This window comes from Bombus affinis, unplaced genomic scaffold (assembly GCF_024516045.1).
Source record: "Bombus affinis isolate iyBomAffi1 unplaced genomic scaffold, iyBomAffi1.2 ctg00000088.1, whole genome shotgun sequence".
Lineage (NCBI taxonomy): Eukaryota > Metazoa > Arthropoda > Insecta > Hymenoptera > Apidae > Bombus > Bombus affinis.
This window is the reverse complement of record NW_026108836.1, coordinates 173213-199489: the sequence shown is the minus strand read 5'-3', so window position 1 is coordinate 199489 and position 26277 is coordinate 173213. Positions and strand designations below refer to the sequence as shown.

The following is a 26277-nucleotide window of genomic DNA, read 5'->3' as shown; positions in this document are numbered from 1 at the left end:
TTTGCGTACCACAGCCTACCACCTCGCGTCCAACGGGATGGTAGAGCGCTTTCACAGGCAGCTTAAGGCCGCAATCAAATGCCACAATTCGAGCAACTGGGTTGAAAGCCTTCCCATAGTTCTTTTAGGCATTAGAACCGCTATCAAGGAGGACCTGAGCGCAACGGCAGCCGAAATGATTTATGGTACGGACATACGATTGCCAGCAGAATTCTTTGTACCAGCAAAACAACCGGCCAACGCGGAATTCGCAAACTGTCTGCGAGAGCGAATGAGCGATATTAGACCTCTGCCGACTTCACGACACGGCGAAAAGAAAACGTTAATGTTCCGCGATTTAGAAACGTCGCCGTGCGTTTTCGTACGCCACGATGCAATCGGAGGTCCACTGCAACCACCATACGATGGCCCCTATCAGGTTACACAGCGTGGATGAAAACCATTAAAATACGGATGAAGGACAAAAGCGTGAAAGTCTCCGTAGATCGTATAAAACCCGCCTTCATCGTGCCGGAAGATATCGAGCATCTGGAAAGGAGCGCAGAAACCTACGACGTATTTTTACCTGGGAAAATCTTCCGACCGCAAAGCAGCGAGCAAGCGCAACAAAGCGAAGGAGACGCAAGAACCAATTATACCACGCGTTCGGGCAGGAGAGTTCGTTCTCCTCCTCAAACGGGTTTGAATTAAGCGGTTAGCATGGGCACCGCGCTAACATACATAAACAAACATAAAAAGAAGTAACGTTAACACTGGCAAGCGGGTACTGTAGCGGCACTCGTAGGTAAAATTCATAACGGTTTCGGTCTAGTGAACCCGCTACACAAAAAATCGTGTTTACTGAAAGATGAATTTATTATAGATCCGACAACCTTAGGCGGTTACCGAAGGTTAATCAAAATCCGTAGATTTTGTCGTGATCATATGCCCTCGAGTCAACTACCCGAAAATTCAACATTTGTAAACAAGGTCGAGAGTTCAGCGTCAGTTGCGAATTTTCGAGAACACCTTCAAAATTCAAATCCCAACGCCTTTTGTCAACTCCAACGCATATGAATATAGCGAGCGGGGTAGCGAGGCATTCTTTTTTATCGAGTGACACGAGGAGTAGCAGCTAAGTCGATCCTTCTTTGCGCTCATCTATTCGTAATCACGAATCAAGACAACAAGTGTATTATACGACTAGTGTACACGTAGGGTATATTTTAATAAGCTACATAGTGAAATATACTCTTGTGCCTTTAAACCTAAATCGCTACCATACACCTCAAATCAAATTCGCACTAGTGAATATCTGCTCTATTGCATAACTACAACGTCTAATCCAAATGAAGATTCGTTTCACGCATCTAACACTAATAATAATGTGAACCCGATCTATAGGATGATACATGCACATGCGATCGATTCTGACTGTCCAGGACTCTCACCGGAGCCGGAACTCGCAGTGCACCGTGACGAACGGCACATATATAAGAATTCATTCTCAGCCAGACCGTCAGTCGTGCTCGCGCCACAACAGAAGCAACATGGAGTTTCTATAGATCTGTTCTACGCGTCGTTGGTTTGTTCGTGCCAAGTAAGGTAGATATCATTTCCGAACTACCACTGGAGGTTTTGCACTTGATACTTCGAAAATTGGATCCCTCGGCCCTGCAGAACGCCGCGCTTGTCTCGCGCAAATGGTTCAACGTATGTAGATCCGACAAGTGTCTACGGCGGAAAGCGAGACGTCACATGAGACATACGAGAAAGCGGGTCAAGATGCAATTTCTCGGACCTGCAGCCGCTAAAGCTACCAACCAAGAATCAAGAAGTAGAGGACGTGGTGAGGGCAACCTAAGGCACGAAATAAGATTATCCGCTGCTCGTACGGCGGTCGTCGTTGGAAGGTTACGCGGTCCTCCGAAAATTTCGATGCGAGATCGCCCCATCGATGTTGGACCAATAAAATGTATTAGACTCTAACTCGTGTAAGTACCTTAATTTGACTGCTTGCTCTTGCGAGAACTTGAATCGGTCTTGTCCGGATTCAGAACTGTAGCGTGAAGCTTGAAATAGAATGATTTTACTGAGACGGCAAAGTGTTTCAGTCGCGCTAATACTATCGGTATCGTAACAGGCCCATTATTGAATATTAAATAAAACGTATCACCGCTGCGATTGGAGATTTGCCGTCAATTAGGTGCGAGATATACTCCTCATTGCCTGCCAAATACAGCTCACATCAGCTGGCTCGTGCTATTATATCATCTCTGGTCCTCGACATATCAAGCGTAATTGCAGTTTTACAAATTAAGGTTAACATATTCAAATGAATGTATCTCCGTTTCTATTGCACATATGGCGACAAAGCGATGCCCGTTACATTTCACATCCGATGTCATGTGCACCGCACATCTGCTGGTTTGTACCATGTCAACTCCGGTCTCTGTCAAACCTAGCGAAATTGCTGCTTTACATATTCATGATTAATTATTCAAATCACCGTATCGCCGTTTGCATTGGAGATATGCCGACAATTCGATGCGCGATATACGCCACTTTTGCTGCCAAACACAATGCATATTATCTGGTTTGAGTTATGTAACGTATGGGCGCAGCCAAACTCAGCGTATTTGCAATTATGCATTTTCAGGCGAAATGTTCAAATACTACATATTCAATTGAACGTATCTTGGTTTCTATGTCGCCTATTCGATGCGCAGAATACTCCACATATGATGCCAAATCAGCCGGTCTGTGCTATGTCAACTCTGGACCCCGTAAAATCCAGCGTAACTGTAGTATTTTTTGTTAATGCTTAATATTGCATTCAAAGATTCGCCGCTTCTTTTGCACATATGTCGACAATTCCATACGCCTTGTACTCCGCATTTGCTGTAGCTACATTGCCCATCAGCTAGATTGTGCTGTGTCAACTCTGGTCCTTGCAAAATCCAGCCCAAATGCAATTTTGTATGCTCACGCTTAAATATTCAAATCAACGTGACTCCGATCCAATAGCACATATGTCGACAATACGATGCGCGTTATATTCCACATTGACTGCCATACGCCGAGCGCTTCATCTGGTTTAAGCCGTGTTAAATCGAGTCAAATCCAGCGTATTTGTAGTTTTGCATATTCAAAGCCTAGTTATTCAAGTGAAAGTATCTCCGTATCCATTGTAGGTATGTCGACAATAGGATGCACGTAATACTGCACATTTGCAGTCAAATACAGCACACATCAGCCCGTTTGCACACTGTCAAGACTGGACTCGGAGAAATCCTGCGTGATTGCAGTTTTGCATATTAATGCTTACACATTCGAATCAAGGTATCTCCGCTTGTTTTGCAGAAGCATTGGCCATACGATGCGCATTATATTCCACATCTGATGCCAAGTACAGTGCACATCATCCGGTTTACGCTATGTAAAATCTGGACCCAGCCAGATCCAGCGTAGTTGCAGTTTCGTTTATTCAGTATGAAGTATTCAAACCGACGTATCTCCGATTCTATGGCACATATGGCTACAATTAGAGGCTCGTTATACTCCAAATTTGCTGCCAAGCACAGTGCACGTTATTCCGTTTGATGCATGTAAAATCGGGACACAGCCGAACCCTGCGTATTTGCAGTTTTGCATAATCAGTATTAAATATTCGAACCAACGAATCTCTGGTTCTATGGCACACTTACAGACAAGTCGGTGCGCGTTGTATTTATCATCTGATGTCATATACAGCGCACATCAGTAGGTTAGAGTTATGTATGCTCTTGTCCCTGTCAAATACACCATAATTGCAATTTAGCATATTTATGCTTGAATATCGAGAGCAACGTATCTCCGTTTCTGTGGCAGATATGACGACAATTCGGTGAGCGTTATGCTCCTGATTTGCTGGTGAGCACAGAGCACATCTTCCGATTCTATCTTCTCTTCTGTCTTACGTCTTCTTTGGTTACTGACAGATTCAGCGTAATTGCTGTTTTGCATATTCATTCCTAAATGTTCAAACCAACGTATCAGCGCTGCTATTGTATACGAATGTCGCAAATGCGATGCGCGCTATACTCCACAATTACAGCCAAATGCAGTACTTATGCGCTTTGCTCTACGTCGACTCTGGTTCCTGTTATATGCAGTGAAATTGTAGTTTCGCACATTCAGACTCAAGTATTCAACTCAACGTTTCTCCGTTGCTATTGCTGATATGTCGACAATTCGATGTGCCTGCTACTCCACATTTCTTGCCAACTACATCGCTTACCAGCCAGTTTGCGCTATATCCACACTGGTCCCAGGCAGATCAAGCATGCATATGTCGGAGATGAAAGAACACCGGAACCTTCCCTTCGGAATTTTGGGAAGACTCCTAGTACTGTAATTTAGATTTCACCATAGCCGTATTATGAAACTGTTGTCATTCGATCCGACTGTACTTATGTGAGATTTATGATAGTGAGCTCGGGCTAGAGGCGACAACCGGTCGCCGAACGTAGTCGCGGTCAAGGGATAAACGTTTTGTCTAACAAAGGCATGAAGTAACGCTATAGCTCTCCTTAAAAGAAATACTTGGGACGGGGCACGACGGTAAGCATTTCAACGATTTCAGTCCCGTGGCTCGCCACACGCAGACTCTATTCTTTGAGTAAGATGATTACCTGATGTCGACACGTCTACACAGTACATGTTCAGCTAGCCCGAGGACCGGCTATGAATCTTAAGATTTGTTTAACTAAAGTCCTTCAAACCGACAAACAGTCCTCGTTCCAACTACGAGAAAATAGGAGAAATCTATTTTTCTCACGAACGACGCTACCTCTTCTCGAAGCTCTTAAGGGCGGCTAGCAACCTTCCCTAACCACCAACATGGAAATTGACCAATTAACAGTAACGCCAATTTCCCTCACTTTCCGAACGAAGAATTATCTCCACGAATCCGATGATTTCGTGCCCTTAGGCACACCCATCATAGTTTTCCTCGACAGCGTTACCGTGATGGAGAACCACTCCCCGTACGATCACGACGACGATTCAAGTAACCCTCTGATACGTAGTGATTGCCCCATGCATTAACATTGAGTACAACTTAGACGCTAAGGAAAAGTAGAGTTCGTCATCCCGTTGACCGCTGATTCGTTATTGCGCCTAGGATCATTGTCATTAGCTTCTCGAGTATCTAATTATCGCGATTACTTGTCCAATTCCATCATAGTCATATTTGCACTAGTAAATATCACCTCTATTGCATAATCATTACGTCTAGCGCCAATAGGGATTCGTTTCACGTCCTTAACCCTAACTCTAATCCTAACGCCAACCCGACATCTGAAGTGGGATCAGTGCCGACTATAACAGTGCTAGCACTTAAGACCATCGTGCGCAAGTAATTCAGTCGCTAGTGCCAAAATCGAGTGTGAAACCTAACAATTTTTCGCTACCACGTTTTAACCCTTAAAATCGCTTGCTCCGACTCCGCTGCATGGGGCGCAGCTGTCAACCTGATTATGGAGGGAAACTATAATTTCAATAACGAGTGGCGAGTCGACTCGTGCGTACTGGAGGCATCAACGGATAGATCATGTCATCTGGGTAAATCGTTTCCATTTTACTCCGATTCGGGAGCAGAGCGTTCACTAATTAAAGAGTCCACGGCCTCGAGATTTTCTGACAAAGGAATGACTGACATATTAGTAATGCGAGGAGTAGGGAATACCTGTATTAAACAAATGCCACCTATTTGTTCATCGTGTGTATTAATGATTTTTACATCGAAGATAATTTCTCATGTCCTTCCTGATTGTTATTTAAAATATGATATCGCGATTAGTTGCGGAACTCTAAGTCTGGGTTTTGACGTAACATTACACAAAATAGCCTCGCTATGTGTAAAACAAAAATAATTAATGTCTGTAATGAAACCACTTCAAACGAGATCGTCGTTAATGAAGTTGACACTGATGTACATGGTAATAATAAAAGTCGATCAATTTCTCTTCTCGTCAAATTCAAAGATTCATTCGTTACGGGTTTCCTACGTATTCGCGCAAATACAGGCCGGTTAGAAATACGATTAATTGATCTTAACACCACCGTACGAGGAAGTTCTTATAGACTTAGCGAGGAGAAGCGAAGAGCGGTACGTGAGAAAACAAGCGTTTTAATTAATGCAAAGATCATAAGGCCTAGTAATTCGCCATTTGCGAGCCCTACGTAACTCGTGAAGAAGAAAAACGGCTCAGATAGATTATGAGCAGGTTCCCGAGATCTAAGTCAAAATATGGTCGCGGATCGGTACCCTTTACTCCTTATTGCGGATCAAGTCGCGAGATTGCAAGAGGCGAGATACTTTATTAGCCTGGACATGGTCAGCGGGTTTCACCAAATTCCTATTTATCCTAATTCAGCGGAGTATACAGCGTTCGTTACCCCCGGCAGACAATATGAATAGATAACGATGCCGTTTGGACTGAAAATTGCACCGTCCGTCTTTCGGAGGGCCATTCGCAACGCCCCAGGCGACCTCGCTCATTCGTACGTTGTTATTTATTTCGATAACGTCCTAATTATTGCCGACTCGATAGATCAAGCTTTAGAAAGATTGAAACACCGTATTAGATACCCTCGTAAAAGCCGGATTCTCTTTTAACTTTGCGAAACGTTCTCTTAAGGACATCGGTGCTCTATTTGAGATATGTAATTCATAACGGAGAAGTTCGTCCCGACCCGGGTAAAATACACACCTTAAGTTCTTTTCCTGTGCCAACGACCGTCACACAGTTCATCCCTAAATTCTCACAGACGAGGAAACTACGCGCTCATCCCTGTACGCGCTCATCTCAGATAACAGAAGTATAACTTGGACAGATAGACACGGGAAAATAAGACAACAGGTAGTTTCCGTCCTGACCGACGCGCCGGTGCTAATGATATTCAACCCCAATTACCCGATAGAACTACATACTGATGCTAGCTCGGAGAGTTACGGGGCGATTTTGACGCATCAAGCCGAAGGTAAGAACAGGGAAATAGAGTATTACAATAAAAGAACCAGCCCCGCGGAATTCAGTTATCACTCCTATGAACTCGAAACATTAGCTATCGTAAACGCCGTAAAACATTTCCGTCACTATCTACATGGACGGAAATTTCTTGTCATCACGGATTGCAACTCGTAGAAAGCGCTGAGTAATAAAGTACATTTAAATGACAGGGACCATAGGTGATGGGCTTACTTGCAGACTTTTATTTATGACATTATGTATCGGGAAAGTAAACGGACGGCTCACGTAGATTTCTTTTCGCGAAACCGCACAGGCGTTGACCCTATTAAATTCGACAAAATCAAAGAGAAAATAGTTAATCTGGCAGAAATTTCGGAAGATTGGCTGTTAGCGGAACAACGTCGTGATTCTCAAATCTTGGAAATCGTCAAGGAATTGCAAAACGATGCGCTCGCGAGAGACATCGCGAATACATACGAATTACGGTCCGGTACTATTTACCGTAGGATACAAAGAAACGGCAGGACTCTTTGTTTACCTATAGTCCCAAGTGGTTTTAGATAGTGTGTTATTAACCGTGTGCACCAGTCAATTATGCACTAAGGTTGGGAGAAAACGCTCGAGAAACCATACGAATATTACTGATTCGAAGGGATGGCGAAGTACGTTCGCCGATTCATTGAGAACTGTCATGCTTGTCAAGATTCGAAAGCTAGTTTAAGTAAGATACAGGCCGAACTGCATCCTATACCTAAGACCAGCATACCCTGGCATACGGTCCACATGGACATAACAGGCAAGTTGAATGGTAAAAGCGATTCAAAGGAGCACGTCATTGTTTTGATCGACGTCTTCACTAAATTCGTATACCTGCATCATACTCGTAAGATAGATTCCCTTAACACCATTAAAGCGCTTAAATCCGCTATATTTTTATTCGGGAGGCCCTGCCGGATAATAGCAGATCAGGGAATATGTTTTAAGGGTAAGGAATTTCGAGAATTCTGCGAAAGCAAACGAATTAAAGTTCACTTGATAGCGACCGGTGCTAGTAGAGCCAATGGACAGGTAGAGCGTGTTACGGGTGCATTGAAAATTATGTTCACGGTAGTGGAAACGACCGGGCGGCCGTGGCAAGACGCGATTGGGGAAATACAGTTGGCTTTGAATTGCACCACCAACCGCGTGACAAACTCGAGCTCATTTGAACTACTAATAGGTAGAACGACAAGACCGTACGATCTGTTGTTACCCGATAACATCAAAAGTATCGATATCTCCAATATAAGACGACAGGCAATAAAGGGGATGGAAACTAGTGCTAGGTATGATGAGGATGGATTTGACGAAACTAAAGCTAAAGCGGTTAGGTTTAACCTCGGTGATTTCGTATTACGCAAAATGAGGAACGAAATCAAACCAAATTAGATCCAAAATTTAGAGGTCCATTTGTAATAGCAGAAGTTTTGGAAGGAGGCATGTATATCTTAAAGGTATTAAACGGTAAGCGATCGTTCAAGTACAGTCACGACATGTTGAGGAAAATGCCAGATGGTTGCACCCCTGCCGAGTTGGATGTCTGTAGTGAAGGCCATAACAGTGGCCATGACGATATGAGTACTTCGATCTCGGAAGATTAGTAGCACTATGCCAATAACACCCGGCAGGGGGAGTTCGCACGCTTTTCATTTCATGGTAACAGTGTGATAAAGCTGAGAAAGAACGTATGATGTGGCTCACACGCTTTTCATGGTAACAGTGTGATAAAGCTCAGAAAGAACGTGTAATGTGGCTCACACGCTTTTCATGGTAACAGTATGATAAGGCTCAGTGAGAACATGCGATGTGGCTCACACGCTTTTCATGGTAACAGTATGATAAGGCTCAGTGAGAACATGCGATGCGACTTGCATGCTTTTCGGGGTGACAATATGATAAGACTCAGTGAGACCGTGGAACGAAGCTCTATGTGCTCATACGATCTAGAAGACCGAGATCCTTTGGAGTGCGAAATCGAAAATGGTCCATCATGCCGTTACAATCCGACTGATAACCTGCAGGATGCAACTATCACATTGGATACTAAGTATAACGCTACTAATTTTCATAATCTTTTATTTCTTTGCTGCCAAATCCCCGAACAGGATTTGTTGCTACACTGGACCCTTGCCTTATTGGAACATCTAGTTAAATTGTGAATAATGTTAATTGTATCGAGTCTAATGTTAGGAAACTCAATATTTTAGTTACACACGAGGACGCGTGATAGTCAGAATGGCCGTGTCGGAGATGAAAGAACACCTGAAACTTCCCTCCGGAACTTTGGGAAGACCCCTAGTACTGTAATTTAGACTTCACCATAGCCGTATTATGAAACTGTTGTCATTCAATCCGACTGTACTTATTTGAGATGAGGTAACGTGCGTGATAGGTATAGAAGAATCACTCGGTATTGTTTAACAATAACTGTTTATTTGCTTGTGTTCGTGATATACACTAGCGCGCCGAAAGCACGGTACAATTATCGATTCAAGATTCCAAGTTCAAGCTCGGCGTGATACTTTACGCGGTGGTTCGAGTCGAGACGATTGCACATACGTCGAGAGATTCAGATTCGCTATTACGTACGACTGCGGACGAACAATCCAGAAGGCGTCTTCCAACTTGCCTCGCGGCTCGCGATAGAACAGAATGAATTTGTGTCGCGATGATGCTCCTTAGGAAAACTATGTTTGGGTGTGTCTAAGGATACGGGATCATCGGACTCGTTAAGAAAAGTGTTAGTTCAGAGAGTGAGGGAAAGGGACGTCGCTGTTAATTGGCAAAATTGTGAGTTGGTTGTTGGAAAGGGATGACCGCTGCCCTTGAGAGAAAGTTGCTAGCGAGGAGCGTCGTACGTAAGAAGAAGCAGATTTCCCGTAGTGGGTGGTATGTGTAGGGACTACTGAGACAAAGACTATTTGTCCCTTTAGAGAATCTTAGCTGCATGAAACCTAAGATTTATAGCGGGTCCTTAGGCTCGCTGTAAATATTCGGTGAGAGTGTATCTGACAGACATCTGGCAATCATCTGTTCGAAAGGTAGAGTCCTTGTGTAGCGAGGCACAGGACAGAAACCGTTGGGAAGTTTGCTGTCGAGTGCCGCTACAGAGATTTATGATAGTGAGCTCGGACTCGAGGAGACAGTCAGTCGCCGAACGTAGTCGCGGTCAAGGGATGAACGTTTTGTCTAACAAAGGCATGAAGTAACTCTATAGCTCTCCTTAAAAGGAATACTTGGGACGGGGCACGACGGTAAGCATTTCAACGATTTCTGTCCCGTGGCTCGCCACACGCAGACTCCATTATTTGAGTAAATACATGAGCAGCTAGTACGAGGACCCGCTATAAACCTTAAGATTTGTTTAACTAAAGTCCTCCAAACCGACAAACAGTCCTCGTTCTAACTACGAGAAAATAGGAGAAATCTATGTTTCTCACGATCGACGCTTCCTCTTCTCGAACTCTGTGAAAAGATATAGAATGGATTCGGAAATACAAAAAATTCCCTTTATTTAGCACACAACTGTTATACATATATCTTATACTCTTAAGACCTCAAAAACCTACTCGCACGCACGCTTGTTGTCAACCGACTCTTCCAGATACTTCTAACGACTGGCTCTTGTCTTTTGTCTCAACCAAGACCCGGACGTCCTCTGACGGTTACACACACATTCACATGTACAGTGTAAATGTATCATATTCCCAACAATATCTTATACTCTAAAGACCTCGAAATCCTACTCGCACGCACGCTTGTTGCCAACCGACTCTTCCAGATACTTGGAACGACTGACTCTTGTCTTTTGTCCCAACTAAGGCCTGGACGTCCTCTAACGCTTACACGCACATTGTCATGTACAGTTTAAATGTATCATGTTCCTAACAGCCACGAAATAAGGTTATCGATCTCGATAACCTTATTTCTGTTAGGATAATCGGGGTGGTTCCATTAAGTATACACTGATTTAACAGGTATAAATTACAGTTCATTCAAACAACTTGCCTAGAGAAATATAAACTGCTAGAGCATAATTAGGAACGTGACGCTGGGCAAATGCCTCAGCGATCAACAGCTACAGGACGTCGATGACCTTATGACAAACCCCCCCCAGACACGGTACGCTAGGATACCGACATTGCCTGGCGAAAATCGATCGTTTTTCGCGTTGGACCGAAGCCGTTCCCATCGCCGACATGGAGGCGGCAACCGTTGTTTCAGCCATCCTTTCCACGTGGATATTCCGTTTCGACGTACCTTTAAGGATAAGGACCGATCAAGGACGCCAGTTCCAATCAAACATATTTAACGAATTATGCCTGTTCCTGGGCATTAGGCATTTACGAACGACAGCCTATCACCCCGCGACCAACGGGATGGTAGAGCGCCTGCACCGTCAACTAAAAGCAGCAATCAAATGCCACGATACGAGCAACTGTGTAGAAATCTTGCCAACAGTTTTATTTGGCATACGAACAGTTATTACGGACGTGAAAACGACGACAGCCGAAATGATTTATGGCACCGGCATACGATTGCCGGCAGAATTCTGTGTACCAACGAAGCAACAGGCCAAGTCGAAATACGGAAGCCGTCTAAAACTACGAATAGAAAAGATCAGGCCTCATCCGATTACGCGAAACGGCGAAAAAGAAACCTCCGTGTTCCACTCGAAACATCGTCTTACGTATTTCTACGTCACGATTACATCGGAAACCTCTTACAGCCACCCTACGGCGGACCGCATCAATTTATATCGAGAGCAAAGAGGATCATTGCGATTGAAGTTAGCAACAAGAACGTAATCGTACCTTTAGACCGTCCAAAACGCGTGAATTTTTATTGCACGATAACATTGAACACCATTACAGCGGAAATCGCGAAGCAATAATACCACCTGATGTTTGAAACGAGCAAAACGAAGACGACTCAGGAATTCATCACTCCAGGCGCTCGGGCAGAAAAGTTCGCTTCCCTGATCGTTCCCAGCCAGGCCGTCGTAAGCTAATCCGTAAGATCTACCAGCGACATAAATATAAGTCGGAGATGAAAGAACAAAGGAACCTTCCGTTTGAAATTTTGGGAAAATCCCGTAACATTGTAATCTAGATTCTACCATAGCTGTAATTCAACAATTGTAGCCATCCAGTCCGATTGTAATTGTTCGAAACTTGTGATACTGCACTTGTCCTCGAGGCGACAACCAGTCACCGAACGTAGCCGCGGTCAAGGGATGAACGTTTTTTCTAATAAAGGCATGGAGTAATTCTATAGCTGTCCTTAAATGAAATAATCGTAGCGGCACGTGACAGTAGAGATTCCAACGGTTTCTGTCCCGTGTCTCGCCACACGCAGACTCTATCCGTCGGATAAGATGATTGCCAGATGTCAACGCATCTCAACAGTATATGTTTAGCTAGCCTGAGGACCCATTATAAACCTTAAGATTTAGTTAATTAAAGTCCTTAACAGTCCTAAACAGGCAAACAGTCTTTGTTCCAACTACGGGGTGATAGGTGAAATCTATTTTTCCACGGACGACGCTTCCCGCTAGTGTCACGTAAAAATATAGAGAAATTTTATAAGGAAGAAGAAGACTTTATTTTCACTTGGTTTATACAAGTATAAGACACTTCCGAACTCTAGCCGTGATCGTACGAGAGTGAGTCCCTACAATCTTTTTACTTTCGGTCATCTGTTCTCTCATTATCCCCACTACCCTGTAGGCGTACGTGACCGTTGCTACGCTTCTGGAACATTTGGTGGAAGGACCGTTGGGCCATAAATGAATCCTCAGGTACTCCGCCAATATACATTGTTGCCAAGGTCGCCATGTGTTCCTCTCGTCGGTCCATCGGGTGCGAAGTATGCCGACCGGGACACCATCCTGCCCGCGGTATGTGTGTGTGTCCTGGTCTCTGATGTGATTTACGTTACATACCTCCCTTCTTAGATTGATTTTGGTCCTCCAAAATCTCAGTGTTTCTTCAGGATTGTTTTATGGAGGCTAATTGGCTAAAAAGTGTGTTTTCGTCTTTGTCTTAATCAACAAGACAAAACAAAAACAAAGTGCATAACTGCTACTTATGGAGAAGGTGAAGACCGTCCTGGAAAATAAGGTTTAATACGATTACCATGTATTTTCCTAATCGAGTCATTCACCATTATTTCGTAATAAGGGGTTTTTACTTTTTCAATGGTGTATGGCCCTAGCCATTCAGTATCTAACTTGTGTTTTTTATGATCATTATGAACTAATATTAAATCTTCTTCTCTAAAAATGGATTGAGGTTTAATAATTTTTTTTCTTTGATCTCTTTGGTATCTTTGTTTACTCTTCATTAGAGTTTCCCTGGCTTTAAGTAGCTTGGCATCCCATTCTCGTTTCCTGAAGCTGACCTCATCAGCGTATGTTCTTTGCGGATTTTGGGATATGGTAGATGGGAGATTGGCCTTGTGTCCAAATGTTAGTTCGAAAGGGGTATATCCAGTGGCATCATGAACCATAGTGTTATATGCTAGACACACAAAATTTAGGTTTTGATCCCATTCTGTTTCATTATCGTTTTGTATAGCTTTTAACATGTCGGATATTACAGCATGTGTTCGTTCTAGGCTTCCGTTGGATTGTGGATGGAATGAGGTGGTTTTTATGTGTTTGATCCTAAATGCTTCTTCGTATCGTTGCATTAGCTCGCTAATGAAACTTTGTCCTCTGTCAGTTAATATACGTTTCGGTGCGGAGAATATGTAAATGTAATGATTCAATAAAGCATTCCAGATTGATTGGGTCTGTTGTGTTTTTAGGGGCACAAGTATTAAATATTTGGTTAGTTCATCGTGTATAGAGAGAATGTATTGGTTTCCTATCTTGGTCTTTTTCAACGGGCCTATCACATCCATAGCGATTTTGTCGTTAGATTCTAACGGGGTGTCGGTTATCTGTGGTTCCTCCTTTCCTCTTATCCGAGTAGTCTTTGATGTTTGACATGTCGCGCAAGTTCCTATTCTGCTTTTTATTCTGTCTATTAGGTGTGGGATATGATATTTGCCTCGGATTCTGTCGTACGTCTTTTGTATTCCGGGATGTCCTACCAAGTCATGATTTTCTTTTAGTACTTGTTCTATTTCCTCTTCGCTTAAACTCTGTATTGGTTCGTAAGCAAATTCTATGTCGTCGCGTTGGTCATTGAAAAATAAAAGAAATCTTTTTATGTGTGCTTTGTCTTGTGCGTTTAAGTTATTGTCTCCTATTCCTATCTTTCTATTTGTTTTAAGTATGTCTGATATTTTCTGTAACCATACGGTTTCGTCATATGGGCCCAGATATGGTTTTGTTAATTGGAAAAAGTTGTCTTTGTTAGATGTTAGTTTCAATAATTTTGGTATTTCTTCTGATTTTTCCCAGTCTCTGAATTGTCTTAATAAAACGTCAGTTTGTGTTATCGCGTGTACTCTGGATAGGGTGTCAGCGGCTACGTTTTCCTTTCCTTTTACGTACTCTATATCGTATTCCTCTAATCTCAATCTCCATCGAATCAATCGACTAGAGGGGTCCTTGCAGTTGTGCAGCCATTTAAGGGCTTGGTGGTCTGTTTGAATTTTGAATTTGCGGCCTAGTAAATATTGCCTAAATCTTCTAACTGCCCAAACGATGGCCAATAATTCTTTTTCCGTCGTAGTATAATTTCGTTCAGGGGGGTTTAATGTCCTTGAAATGAAGCAACAAGGGTGTCCGTCTTGTGAAAGGATGGCTCCTAGACCTTCATTACTGGCGTCCGTTGTTAACGTAAATGTTTTCGTATAGTCGGGGTATTTTAGTACTGGTGCTTGGCATAGTCTTTCTTTTAATGTATCAAAGCTAAGTTGTGTTTTGTCAGTCCAGTGGAATTGTATGTCTTTCTTAGTTAGTTCCGTTAACGGTTTGGCAATTTTCGAGAAATTCTTAATAAATTTTCTATAGCATCCGGCTAACCCAAGGAACGATTTTACATCCGTAGGATTTTTGGGTAGTTTGAAGTTCTTTACTGCGTCTATCTTTTCAAGGTTAGGTTTTACTCCGTTTGCTGTCACTAAGTGTCCTAAATATTCCAATTCGGGTTTTAGGAATTCACATTTATCCGGTTGTACTTTTAGACCTACTTCCCTGAGTCTTTGGAGTATAATGGCTAGGTTTTTATTATGTTCCTCTATCGATTGCCCGAATATAATGATATCATCGAGATAGACGAAACAATGATTATTAATTAAACCTCTTAACGCGGTGTCCATCATTCTTTGAAAGGTAGCGGGTGCGTTCTTTAGCCCGAATGGCATTCTGTTATAGTGGAAGTGCCCTTGTGGTGTGCTAAATGCAGTGTACTTCCTCGAATTCTCATCCATGGGTATTTGGTGGAATCCCGAGGATAAGTCTAAAGCGGAGAAATATTTTGCGTTCCCTAGTTGCGATAGTATATCGTCAATGTCGGGTAATGGATATGCGTCTTGGTCCGTTAATTCGTTTAACTTCCGAAAGTCAATCACTATTCGCCACTTTTGTTTCCCCGACGCGTCGATTTTCTTTGGAACGACCCAGACGGGAGAGTTATAGGGAGAGTCGGAGGGTTCTATAATCTTTCTGTCTAACATTTCCGTCATTTGTTTGTTTATTTCGATTTTATGGTGTTCGGGAGGACGGTAGGATTTTACGTTGATGATTTTATCTTCTTTAAATGTAATGGAATGTTTAGCAAGAGATGTACACGGTAATGTTTCGCTGTCTAAATTAAATACATCCATGTAATAGAGAAGAATCTTTTCTACAGGTTCTCTGAGAGGTTTTTCTATGTGCGATAGTCGAATCGAAGATTTCAATTTTTGGATTTGATCTATGGTATTTGTATTTTCGATAATGTTAGAAACTTGAATTGAAGACTTACCACCATTTATAAAGCACACTGGCGTTGGCTTCCCTTCGAGGTATAGAATTTTTTGAATGGTTTCTCCTGGTGCAAGGGTTGATTCTTGTTGCAGCAGAAGGGTGTTGTTATCTAATTTCAATGTTTCGTTGGAGAGTTCGAATCGATATTGATTCAAACCGGGTAAGCCTAATATGCCATCTTCTATAATTGGGAAATCGTCATCTATTAAAGAGAAGTCTATCTTTTTGTCGAACAAATTCAACTTGACTTTGGAATTAGATTCGTATTCGGAATGTCCCATGGAGAATTTCTTTGTGTCTGGTATTGTTGTCTTTCCTGGGTAGCATCTTTGTTTAAGCAAGTTGATTCCTGCCCCGGAGTCAACGAGAAATCGCAATCCTGGTCGTCCTGGTAATTGTAATAGTATTGTGGGTAATCTTCCTGAGGTAGCATTGTTAATTCCGATTGTTCTTGAACGTGGTTTATTCCTGGAGGGGCTTTTCTTTGAGGCGGTATCCGAAAATTTTGGCATTGATTGGGAAGGTGTCCCAATCGATTGCATTTGGGACATTTCGCTTGCGTCCTTTCGCTTAATGGTCTGTTCCCAAACTTCGTAAAATTGTTCGTTCTTGGTAGAGTATTTTGTGTGAGTGGAGTTTTATTATTTGTGTTACTTGTAATAGCGAAGCGATTGTCTACTGGATGAGAAGCCTGGTTACGATAAAATGGCGGGGCGGTTGTCTGTCGCGTCATCTGTCTGCGAGAGCTGTGCTCGCGAAAGTATCTTTCCATATTCATTGCTTTCTTTTCTGCTTCGATGAGATTTGGGGGGAGATTAGCCATTAGCGCCTGCCCTATTTCTGGACGAAGGCCTCTTACATAGTCGGTCACAGAGTCCATGTATAGTTGCTCGTTCATCACCCGTCGAGTTAGTTCGTCTCTATACTCGTTGGTAATGCTGTGTTGGAGTTTGTTAAAAACGCTTCGAAATCTGATGTTATAGTTTTGCACGCTCTCGGTTAATCCTTGCCTCATTCCTCTTAATTCGTCCTGTTGTTCTCTCACTGATACTTGCGCAGCTACATTACGTCTCAATGCTTCGTACAGAGATTCGAATTCGGTAATACGAATATTGCGGATTGCCATTGCGGCTTTTCCTAAATCTTCTCTATTTTAATCATTTTAAGTAATAGTGTTGGTTCGCTACACATCATTCTTACTTCTTGTATTTCATGAATAAAATCCTCCACGTCTATATCATCCTCTCCGTTTAATATCGGAATGCATTTTAATGCACTCTCAGCTTTTAGCTCTGGTTGCGTATATTGTTCAGGAAAAGTCCTTTCCCAGGATGGTTGAGGTGGTGTTTGAAGTAATGGGCGAGGTTCTCGAAGGACCGATAGATCTTTAGCGGTGTGGGTTACTTCGTCTACGGTTATTAGGGAACTGGCCTCCGATACATTTCCCGTTTTTGTTTTTGCTACAACTTCATCCATACGCAGTGTAAGCATACTCATTTGTTGGGTCAGTCTCTCATTCTGCTTCTGCATTGCATCAAGCAAAGCTTTATCTGTTGGGTCTATTCCGCTGTTAGTTAAAGCGGCGCTAACAGTTCCGGTTCTGTCTTCTCGTGGCGTTGCCATTGTTATACTAATTGTGCTGTCTGTTCTCGATCTGTATTTGACAAAAGAATCCAGGGCTTGCTCACCTTGATCGTTTAACCCGTAGGAAAGGTTCCGTTGCGGTGTTCCTTTGTCGAAACGTCGAAAGTGTCTGCTCTGTTACAGTGGTCCGCTGATCCTCAATCTTCAAAGTTGACCGTAGCCCGAAATGCGTAATTTCGTTTTCTTGAAGTTGATGGATCCTGGCAGGATCGCCAAAATGTCACGTAAAAATAAAGAGAAATTTTATAAGGAAGAAGAAGACATTATTTTCACTTGGTTTATACAAGTATAAGACACTTCCGAACTCTAGCCGTGATCGTACGAGAGTGAGTCCCTACAATCTTTTTACTTTCGGTCATCTGTTCTCTCATTATCCCCACTACCCTGTAGGCGTACGTGACCGTTGCTACGCTTCTGGAACATTTGGTGGAAGGACCGTTAGGCCATAAATGAATCCTCAGGTACTCCGCCAATATACATTGTCGCCAAGGTCGCCATGTGTTTCTCTCGTCGGTCCATCGGGTTCGAAGTATGCCGACCGGGACACCATCCTGCCCGTGGTGTGTGTGTGTGTCCTGGTCTCTGATGTGATTTACGTTACACTAGCAACGTTCCCTCAAGGGCTACTAGCATCCTTCCCTAACCATCAACATGGAAATTGTCCAATTAACGGTAACGTCACTTTCAATCTCTTTCCGAGCGAAGTCATTTCTCCACGTATCCGATGTTCTGGTGCCCTTAGACACACCCATCATAGTTTTCCTCTGCAGCATCATCGTGCCGGAAAATCATTCTCTCGTGAGGTCACATTAGCCAGTTACAAAGAGCCTTAACACTCGGTGGATATTCTATGTTTTGACAAAGAGTTTGCTCAGTCCTACCTATACCGCAGATAAGGAAGTATGGTACAACTTGGAATCAGGATGAAAACGAATTCTGTTATCCCGTTGACCGCGGCTTTGTTATTGAACCCAGGATCATTGTCATTCGCTTCTCGAGTACCTAATTACCACGACTACTTGTCAAATTATATATCAATCAAATTTACACTAGTAAATATCTGCTCTATTGCATAACTTCAACGTCTAAACCAAATGAAGATCCGTTTCGCGCCTCTAACTCTAATCATAATTGAAAAGGTATAGAATGGATTCGGAAATACAAATAATTCCCTTTATTTAGCACACAACTGTTATACATATATCTTATACTCTTAAGACCGCAAAATCCTACTCGCACGCACGCTTGTTGTCAACCGACTCTTCCAGATACTTCTAACGACAGACTCTTGTCTTTTGTCCCAACTAAGGCCTGGACGTCCTCTGACGCTTACACGCACATTTACATGTACAGTTTAAATGTATCATGTTCCCAACACGCCTCCTTACATTTATACTGTACACTTAATTGTATTTACATGCTTTGACGAATTACATAACAGAAACTTTAACACTTATTTATTTACATTTCTCTTAGTTTACATTCATCCATGACCTAAACCTTTCGAATTTCTCTCTACACAGTGCCTTCGTAAAAGTATCCGCAGTATTTTCGTCTGTACTTACTTTAAGTATGTTTATCTTGTTCTCCTTTAAGCATTCGTGAACGTAGTGGTAATGAACTTCAATATGTTTAGAATTTTTCGTAAAATTTCCGTGCTTTGCTATACTTATCACTCCAGAGTTATCCTCATAAATTTTTACAGGGTTATCGTCTAGATTTACATTGAAGATTTTCATAATTTCCCTAATAGACATTAATTCACTCACCGCTTCCGGTAGAGCTACATACTCTGCATACGTCGAGGCTTTTGTCACATACCTTTGTTTTTTAGACTTCCAACCAATTACATTTCCATACAATCTAATTACATATCCAGAAGTCGATTTCCTATCTAAATGATCTCCTGCCCAATCAGCGTCCACATAACAATCTATCATATTTTTCATTCCTTTTATAATCTAATCTCAAATCTCTAGTCCGGTACAAATATTTCAATATTCACAAAGCATATTTAAAATGTGTCTCATTACAACAATCTTGAAATCTACTCAAATAATTCACACTATAACTTATATCGGGTATGGTATTTACACTAATATACAACAATGCGCCAATTAAATTTTTGTAGCCAATATCCTCTCTATTCTTTGACTTCACCTAAATCTTTCATTTCAAATCTATTAGTTAATAACTTCTTTACCCTTTGTATCTTCCTTTTATTTTTACTACTAATTGGCAAATCTTCTACATACATTAGTAAATAAACAACATTTTCTCCCTCTCCATGTGCATATAGGCACAACTCTATGTTATTCTTCTTAAAACCTAATCTCGTCACATACTTATCAAAACACTCATACCAGTCCCTTGGACTTTCTTTTAACCCATACAGCGCTTTCGATAGTTTACAAACTCTATTCGTTCCGTCCGCATATCCCTCTGGTTGATTTACATATACCTCCGAGGTTACTTCACCATATAAAAAGGCAGTTTCTACATCCATTTGCTCAATAATTAATCCATTTTGACAACAATATGATAGCAATATCTTGAGGTGATAAGGTGTCGATTAATTCACACAAACACCGGAATATACCTAACTACGTAGTTTATTAGAATATACCCGATGCTTACACTAGTCGTACAATATACTTGCTGTTTCGTTTCGCGGTCGCTAATCGATCGGCGCAAAGAAGTATCGGTTAATTGTCGCTGCTCGAATCTCTCTGTAACTAAGAATGCGTCGCTACCCTGTCCGCTATATTTATATCCGCCGGTGTTGACGACAGGCGTTGGGATTTGAATTTCGATAATGTTCTCGAAATGTCCCAACGGGCGCCGAGCTCGCGACCTGTTTACAATTGTTGGTTTTTGGGTAGCTGACTCACGAGCCTATGGTCACGGCAAAGACGACGGATTTGGCCTAATGATCGGAACCGCCTAAGGTCGATATATCTATAATTAGCTCGTGTTTGAGTAAGCACGGTTTCTTGTGTAGCGGATTTGCTGGGCAAAAACCATGATGACGTTTGTCGACAAGTACCGCTACAGTACCCCCCTGACAGTGTTAACGTTCTTCTTTTATATTAGCTTATTTATGATAGCGGGGGTGCCCTTGCTAACCGCTTAATTCAAACCCGCTTGAAAGCGGTCGGGAAAACGAACTTTCCGGCCCGAACGCGTGGTGTAATGCGCTCTTGCGTCTCCGTCGCTTTGTTGCGCTTGCTCGCTGCTTTGCGATCGGAAGATTTTCCTAGGTACAAATACGTCGTGGGCTTGTGCATTCCTTTCTAGGTGCTCAATATCTTCCGACACGATGAAGGCGGGTTTTAGACGGTCTACGGAGACTTTTACGCCTTTATCCTTCACACGTATGTTAAAGGTTTTTTCCCACGCTGTATCACTTGATAGGGGCCATCGTACGGCGGTTGCAGAGGGCCTCCGATTGCATCGTGACGAACGAACACATACGGCGACGTTTTTAAATCGCGGAACATGAATGTCGTCTTCTCGGCGTGTTGTGAAGTTGGCAGAGGTCTGATCTCGCTCATTCGCTCTCGCAGACGGTTTGCGAATTCCGCGTTGGCCTGTTGTTTTGCTGGTACGAAAAATTCCGCTGGCAATCGTATGCCCGTACCATAGATCATTTCGGTTGCCGTTGCGCCCAGATCTTCCTTGATAGCGGTTCTAATGCCTAGAAGAACTATGGGAAGGCTTTCGACCCAGTTGCTCGTATTGTGGCATTTGATTGCGGCTTTAAGCTGCCGGTGGAAGCGCTCTACCATCCCGTTGGACGCGGGATGATAGGCTGTGGTAAGCAAATGCTTAATGCCGAGCATCCGGCATAGTTCTCTGAAGAGATTGGATTCGAATTGGCGTCCTTGATCGGTTGTTATTTTTGCTGGGCCGCCAAAACGCGCTATCCATGTGGAAAGAAGAGCCGAGGCAACGGTCGTTGCTTCCATATCCGGTATAGGAATCGCTTCGGGCCAACGTGAAAAACGATCGATACATGTTAGACAATATCGGCAGCCTTGAGAGTACTGCATAACGATAATGTCTAAATGTATATGCTCGAATCGTCCTGCGAGCTCTATCGAATGTTCCGGACGGCGTCGATACGTGTCGCGTTATTTTACATTGCTGGCAGGGGATGCATTGCCGTGTCCATGTTTGGTAATCTTTGTTTAACGCAGTCCAAACAAAACGCGATTTTACTAATTTCTGAGTTGCGCGAATTCCTGGGTGAGAAAGTCCGTGGAGTGCATTAAATACGTCGCACCGCAAGGATTTCGGTACGTACGGTCGTACGATGCCGCTTGACACGTCACAGTATATTTCCGCGTCGTAATCCGGAAAACGAATTTTCTTAAGCTGTAACGCGGATGTACCGGAGTTAACGATGTTGCGGAGTTCTTCATCGTTTTCTTGCGCGGCGGCGAGGGTTTTGTGATCCACGGATTTTCCTATAGCTTCGATGCGCGATAGGGCGTCGGCAACATTATTGTTTAGCCCTTTTAAATGCCTTATATCGGTCGTGAACTGACCGATATAATCTAGCAGCCGGAACTGTCTCGGCGAACACTTGTCGGGATATTGACCGAACGCGTAAGTGAGGGGTTTATGGTCAGTGAAGATAATGAAATTTCTCCCCTCTACTGCGTGTCTAAATCGTTTGACCGCGGTGTACATAGCGAGCAATTCGCGATCATACGCGCTATATTTTCGCTGCGCGGCGTTTAAGGGTTTAGTTAAGAAACCCAACGGTTGCCAAGTGTTGTTCGCACGTTGCTGCAACACCGCTCCTATTGCAAAGTCGGACGCGTCTACAGCGAGGCTGATGGGCGCGCCAGGTATAGGATGTGCTAACATCGTAGCGTTAGCTAGGGCGCGTTTCGATTCGCTAAAGCTCGTTTTGGCGTCCTCCGACCAGGTAATGGGCATGTTGCCCTTTTTCGCCCCTCGCAGCAAATCGTTGAGGGGTTGCAAGATTTTGGCTGCCCCCGGTATGAAACGTCGATAAAAGTTAATCATACCGAGGTACCTACGGAGAGCTTTGATGTACGCGGGGAGCGGTGCTTCAGTTACGGCTTTTACTCGATCGGCGAGCGGTTTTATAGCCTGCGCGTTTACCGTATGGCCTCGGAAGGCTATCTCATCGACGCCTAACTCGCACTTTGCTAGGTTGATTACAACGCCGTAATGATTTAGACGTTCGAACAAAATCCGCAAGTGCTCGCGGTGCTGTTCCTCGGTTTCCGAAACTACCAGGAAATTATCGATGTACACGTATACGAAATCTAAGCCACGCGTGGTTTCATCGATGAAACGTTGACACGTTTGCGCGGCGTTTCGAAGCCGAAACATCATATTGGTTGCCTCGAAAAGGCCGAATGGTGTCGCGATTGCTGTTTTTTTAATGTCCCGAGGCGCGATTGGAATTTGATGGTAGGCGCGCACTACGTCAACTTTTGAGAAAATTTTCCTACCGTGTAGCTGCTGCGCGAAGTCTTATGTGCGGTGGAGAGTACCTGTCGGGAACAGTGCGGGCGTTCAGCGCCCTGTAGTCACCGCAGGGTCGAAGACTTCCATCCTTCTTTAGGACGACGTGTAGCGGAGATGCCCAGGAACTCTTCGATGGGCGCATGACTCCTTGTTCAATCAGCGTTGCAAATTCCGCCTTGACTTGTTTGAGCCGGTCTGGTGCGAGCCGACGGGGTTTGCAGTACACGGGTGGGCTTGGTGTGGTTTCTCTGTGGTGCTCCACGCCGTGCCGTATTTTCTCTCGCCCAAAGGCCGGTGGGCGCGTTAGATCTGAATATTTTGCCAACAGTTGATGATAGACCGAATCCCCCTTTACGGTCTTAATCATGAGTTGTTCGCAATTGGCGGCGTATCCCCGGGTCGTTAGCTGGGTTGTTGTGTCAAGAAGACGTCTTTTTCTTGTGTCCACAAGCAACCCGTAATGGCTCAGGAAGTCCAGGCCGATGATGGGGGTTTGCACGTCGGCGATCGTGAAGTGCCATTTGAAGGCACGTCTGAGGGATACGTTCAGCTCCATCGCCAAGGTGCCGTACGTTGCGATGGGCGTCCCATTGGCAGCGAATAATTCGTACGCTGCTTTTTTCACGTCCCTGGATAGCCTGCTTCGGGTATAAACGCTGATGTCGGCCCCGGTGTCCACTAAGAACGAGGTTTTCGTTCTCTGATCCACGATGAAGGTGCGGCGTGATCCCAAGCCGTCGTCGTCCGCCGCTTTTACGGACGGCTAGGGTCGTTTCCCGTCTTCCACTTACACGGGACGGTGCATTTTGTGGCGCGATCGCCGAATCTCGCGTGATAAAAACAAATTCCGTCCTGACGCGGGTTGTCTCGCGAACGGGAACGGCGACGGCATCGAGTAAGGGAGTTCGAGCGTCTTCGCGGTCGACGATACCCACCGATTTTTAAAGCCTTAATTTCCTCCCTCAGCCTGCCGACTTCGGCGGCCAGCGTGTCGTTTTCGTCTGCATGCGATGCCGGTGGCTCGGAGATTGTGCCCACCCTATGCGCGCGGTGACCGTGGCGATCGTACGCCTCGTCGATTCTATCCGCTGTACTGTTCAGCTTTTCTATGCTCGTATCGTCAACTGCGGCCAGGAATTCCCTGATACGGTCTGGGAGGCGGTTCCCCCACAGGTTTAGAATGAACTCGTCGAACGCGAGCGGGCTGGCTAGTTTCTTTAGGTCATTGTAAAACTGTGAGGGCTTTCTGTCGCCCATCTCTTCGCGTTCAACTAACCTTTCAACCTTGGCGCTGTCCGATTCTGTCAGGACGCGGATTAGCTCTCTCTCCAGTTTCTCGTACTGGCCGATGGCGGGGAGGTTGGTCACGGTATCCTCTATCTTTGCGAGGTATGGTGGGTCGAGGAATCCCATGAGAGCTAAGGCTTTTTCGTCATCGTGGCTAATGCCGGCTACGCCGAAATACTTCTCTATGATCGAAAACCAGATCCCGGTCTTCGTAGGCATAAATGGCGGCACGCGGAACGAAGCACCGGCTGGAATTGGTTTGCTCTCCTTTTCCATAGTGTGATTTGCGGACAATACTGTTCACACCGCGACTAGTCTATCACTGTCACCTCTTACACAAAAAAAATCACGTCGGGGTCACCAGTTGAGGTGATAAGGTGTCGATTACTTCACACAAACACCGGAATATACCTAACTACGTAGTTTATTAGAATATACCCGATGCTGACACTAGTCGTACAATATACTTGCTGTTTCGTTTCGCGGTCGTTATTCGATGGGCGCATAGAAGTATCGGTTAATTGTCGCTGCTCGAATCTCTCGGTAACTAAGAATGCGTCGCTATCCTGTCCGCTATATTTATATTCGCCGGAGTTGACGACAGGCGTTGGGATTTGAATTTCGAGAATGTTCTCGAAACGTCCCAACGGACGCCGAGCTCGCGACCTGTTTACAATTGTTGGTTTTTTGGGTAGCTGACTCACGAGCCTATGGTCACGGCAAAAACGACGGATTTGGCCTAATGATCGGAACCGCCTAAGGTCGATATATCTATAATTAGCTCGTGTTTGAGTAAACACGGTTTCTTGTGTAGCGGATTTGCTGGGCAAAAACCATGATGACTTTTGTCGACAAGTACCGCTACATCTTAAAGGTCTGATTACTCGCTACTGGGGAGTATATGTCATCAGCTATGTTTCTCTGTTGGAATCCTCTTACCACTAATCCAGTCTTATACCTGTCATCTGATTTTCTCGTGTAAACCCATTTTACATCTAATACGTCTTTGCCTTTTACCCTTTCTAACAATTTCCCAGTTTTATTCTTATAAAGTCATTCCATTTCCTTATCCATAGCTTGTTTCCAATCTTCACTATCTTCGCAACAAATCGCCTCCTCAAATGTACAAGGGATATCTACTCTACAATAATTTGCATGGATTTCACTAATGTTTTCTTTTTCTGGATATCTTACTGGAGTTCTCTTATTACGTGTAGATCCTCTAGGGATGTTTATGCTTTCAAGACTGTTATCATTTTCATCTTCCCTACTTTCTAACTCTTCCTTATTCATGTTTACCAATGAATCATTATCCACAATGTCATCGTTATCTTTATCGAATGAATTTTCCACAAAGCCGATACATTTTGTGTCTGTTCCTATGACCTCTACATGTCTCGCTATTGTTATTTTCCCACCTAATAAGACTCTGTAACCTACTTCACTATATCGTAACAAAATTCCCATATCTGCCTTCTTATCCCATTTAGAAACTCTTTTTCGTTCTGGTCTTCTTACAAAAACTTTACTTCCATATAGATGTAGATTTTCAACACTTGGTTTTCTCCCGAAGAATATTTCAAAAGGTGTCTCTCTCTCTATAGTATTTGCCAGTATTCGATTTTTCAAGTATACCGCTGTACAAACTATTTCCGGTCAGTACCTTTTATGTACTTTCGCTTCCGCTAACAAGCAACGCGCCATGTCCATAACTGTTCTATTATACCTTTCCCCTGTCCCATTTAACTCATGTACGTAGGTTGGGCAATTATTAATTCTGATACCTTTATCCCTAGCAAATTTATAAATTCGATTATTCAAATACTCTTTTCCATTATCACATCTCAATATTTTTAACTTCTTGCCCGTCAAATACTCGGC

General features: G+C 43.6%; 1 protein-coding gene across 1 annotated transcript; it reads right to left on the bottom strand.

Moving 5' to 3' along the window:
* Nucleotides 1-16144: 16144 nt before the first annotated feature.
* Nucleotides 16145-17295, bottom strand: LOC126927378 (uncharacterized). Its single transcript, XM_050743533.1, has 2 exons — nucleotides 17158-17295; nucleotides 16145-17094 (listed from the first exon to the last, which is right to left on the bottom strand). The coding sequence occupies exon 2, from the start codon at nucleotides 17081-17083 to the stop codon at nucleotides 16196-16198; it is 888 nt and encodes a 295-aa protein (XP_050599490.1). The 5' UTR covers nucleotides 17084-17094; nucleotides 17158-17295; the 3' UTR covers nucleotides 16145-16195.
* Between the last annotated feature and the right edge of the window lie 8982 nt (nucleotides 17296-26277).

Excerpts from the sequence above, each read along its gene's own strand:
- LOC126927378 (XM_050743533.1), bottom strand. The coding sequence starts at position 17,083 with ATGGCAATCCGCAATATTCGTATTACCGAATTCGAATCTCTGTACGAA.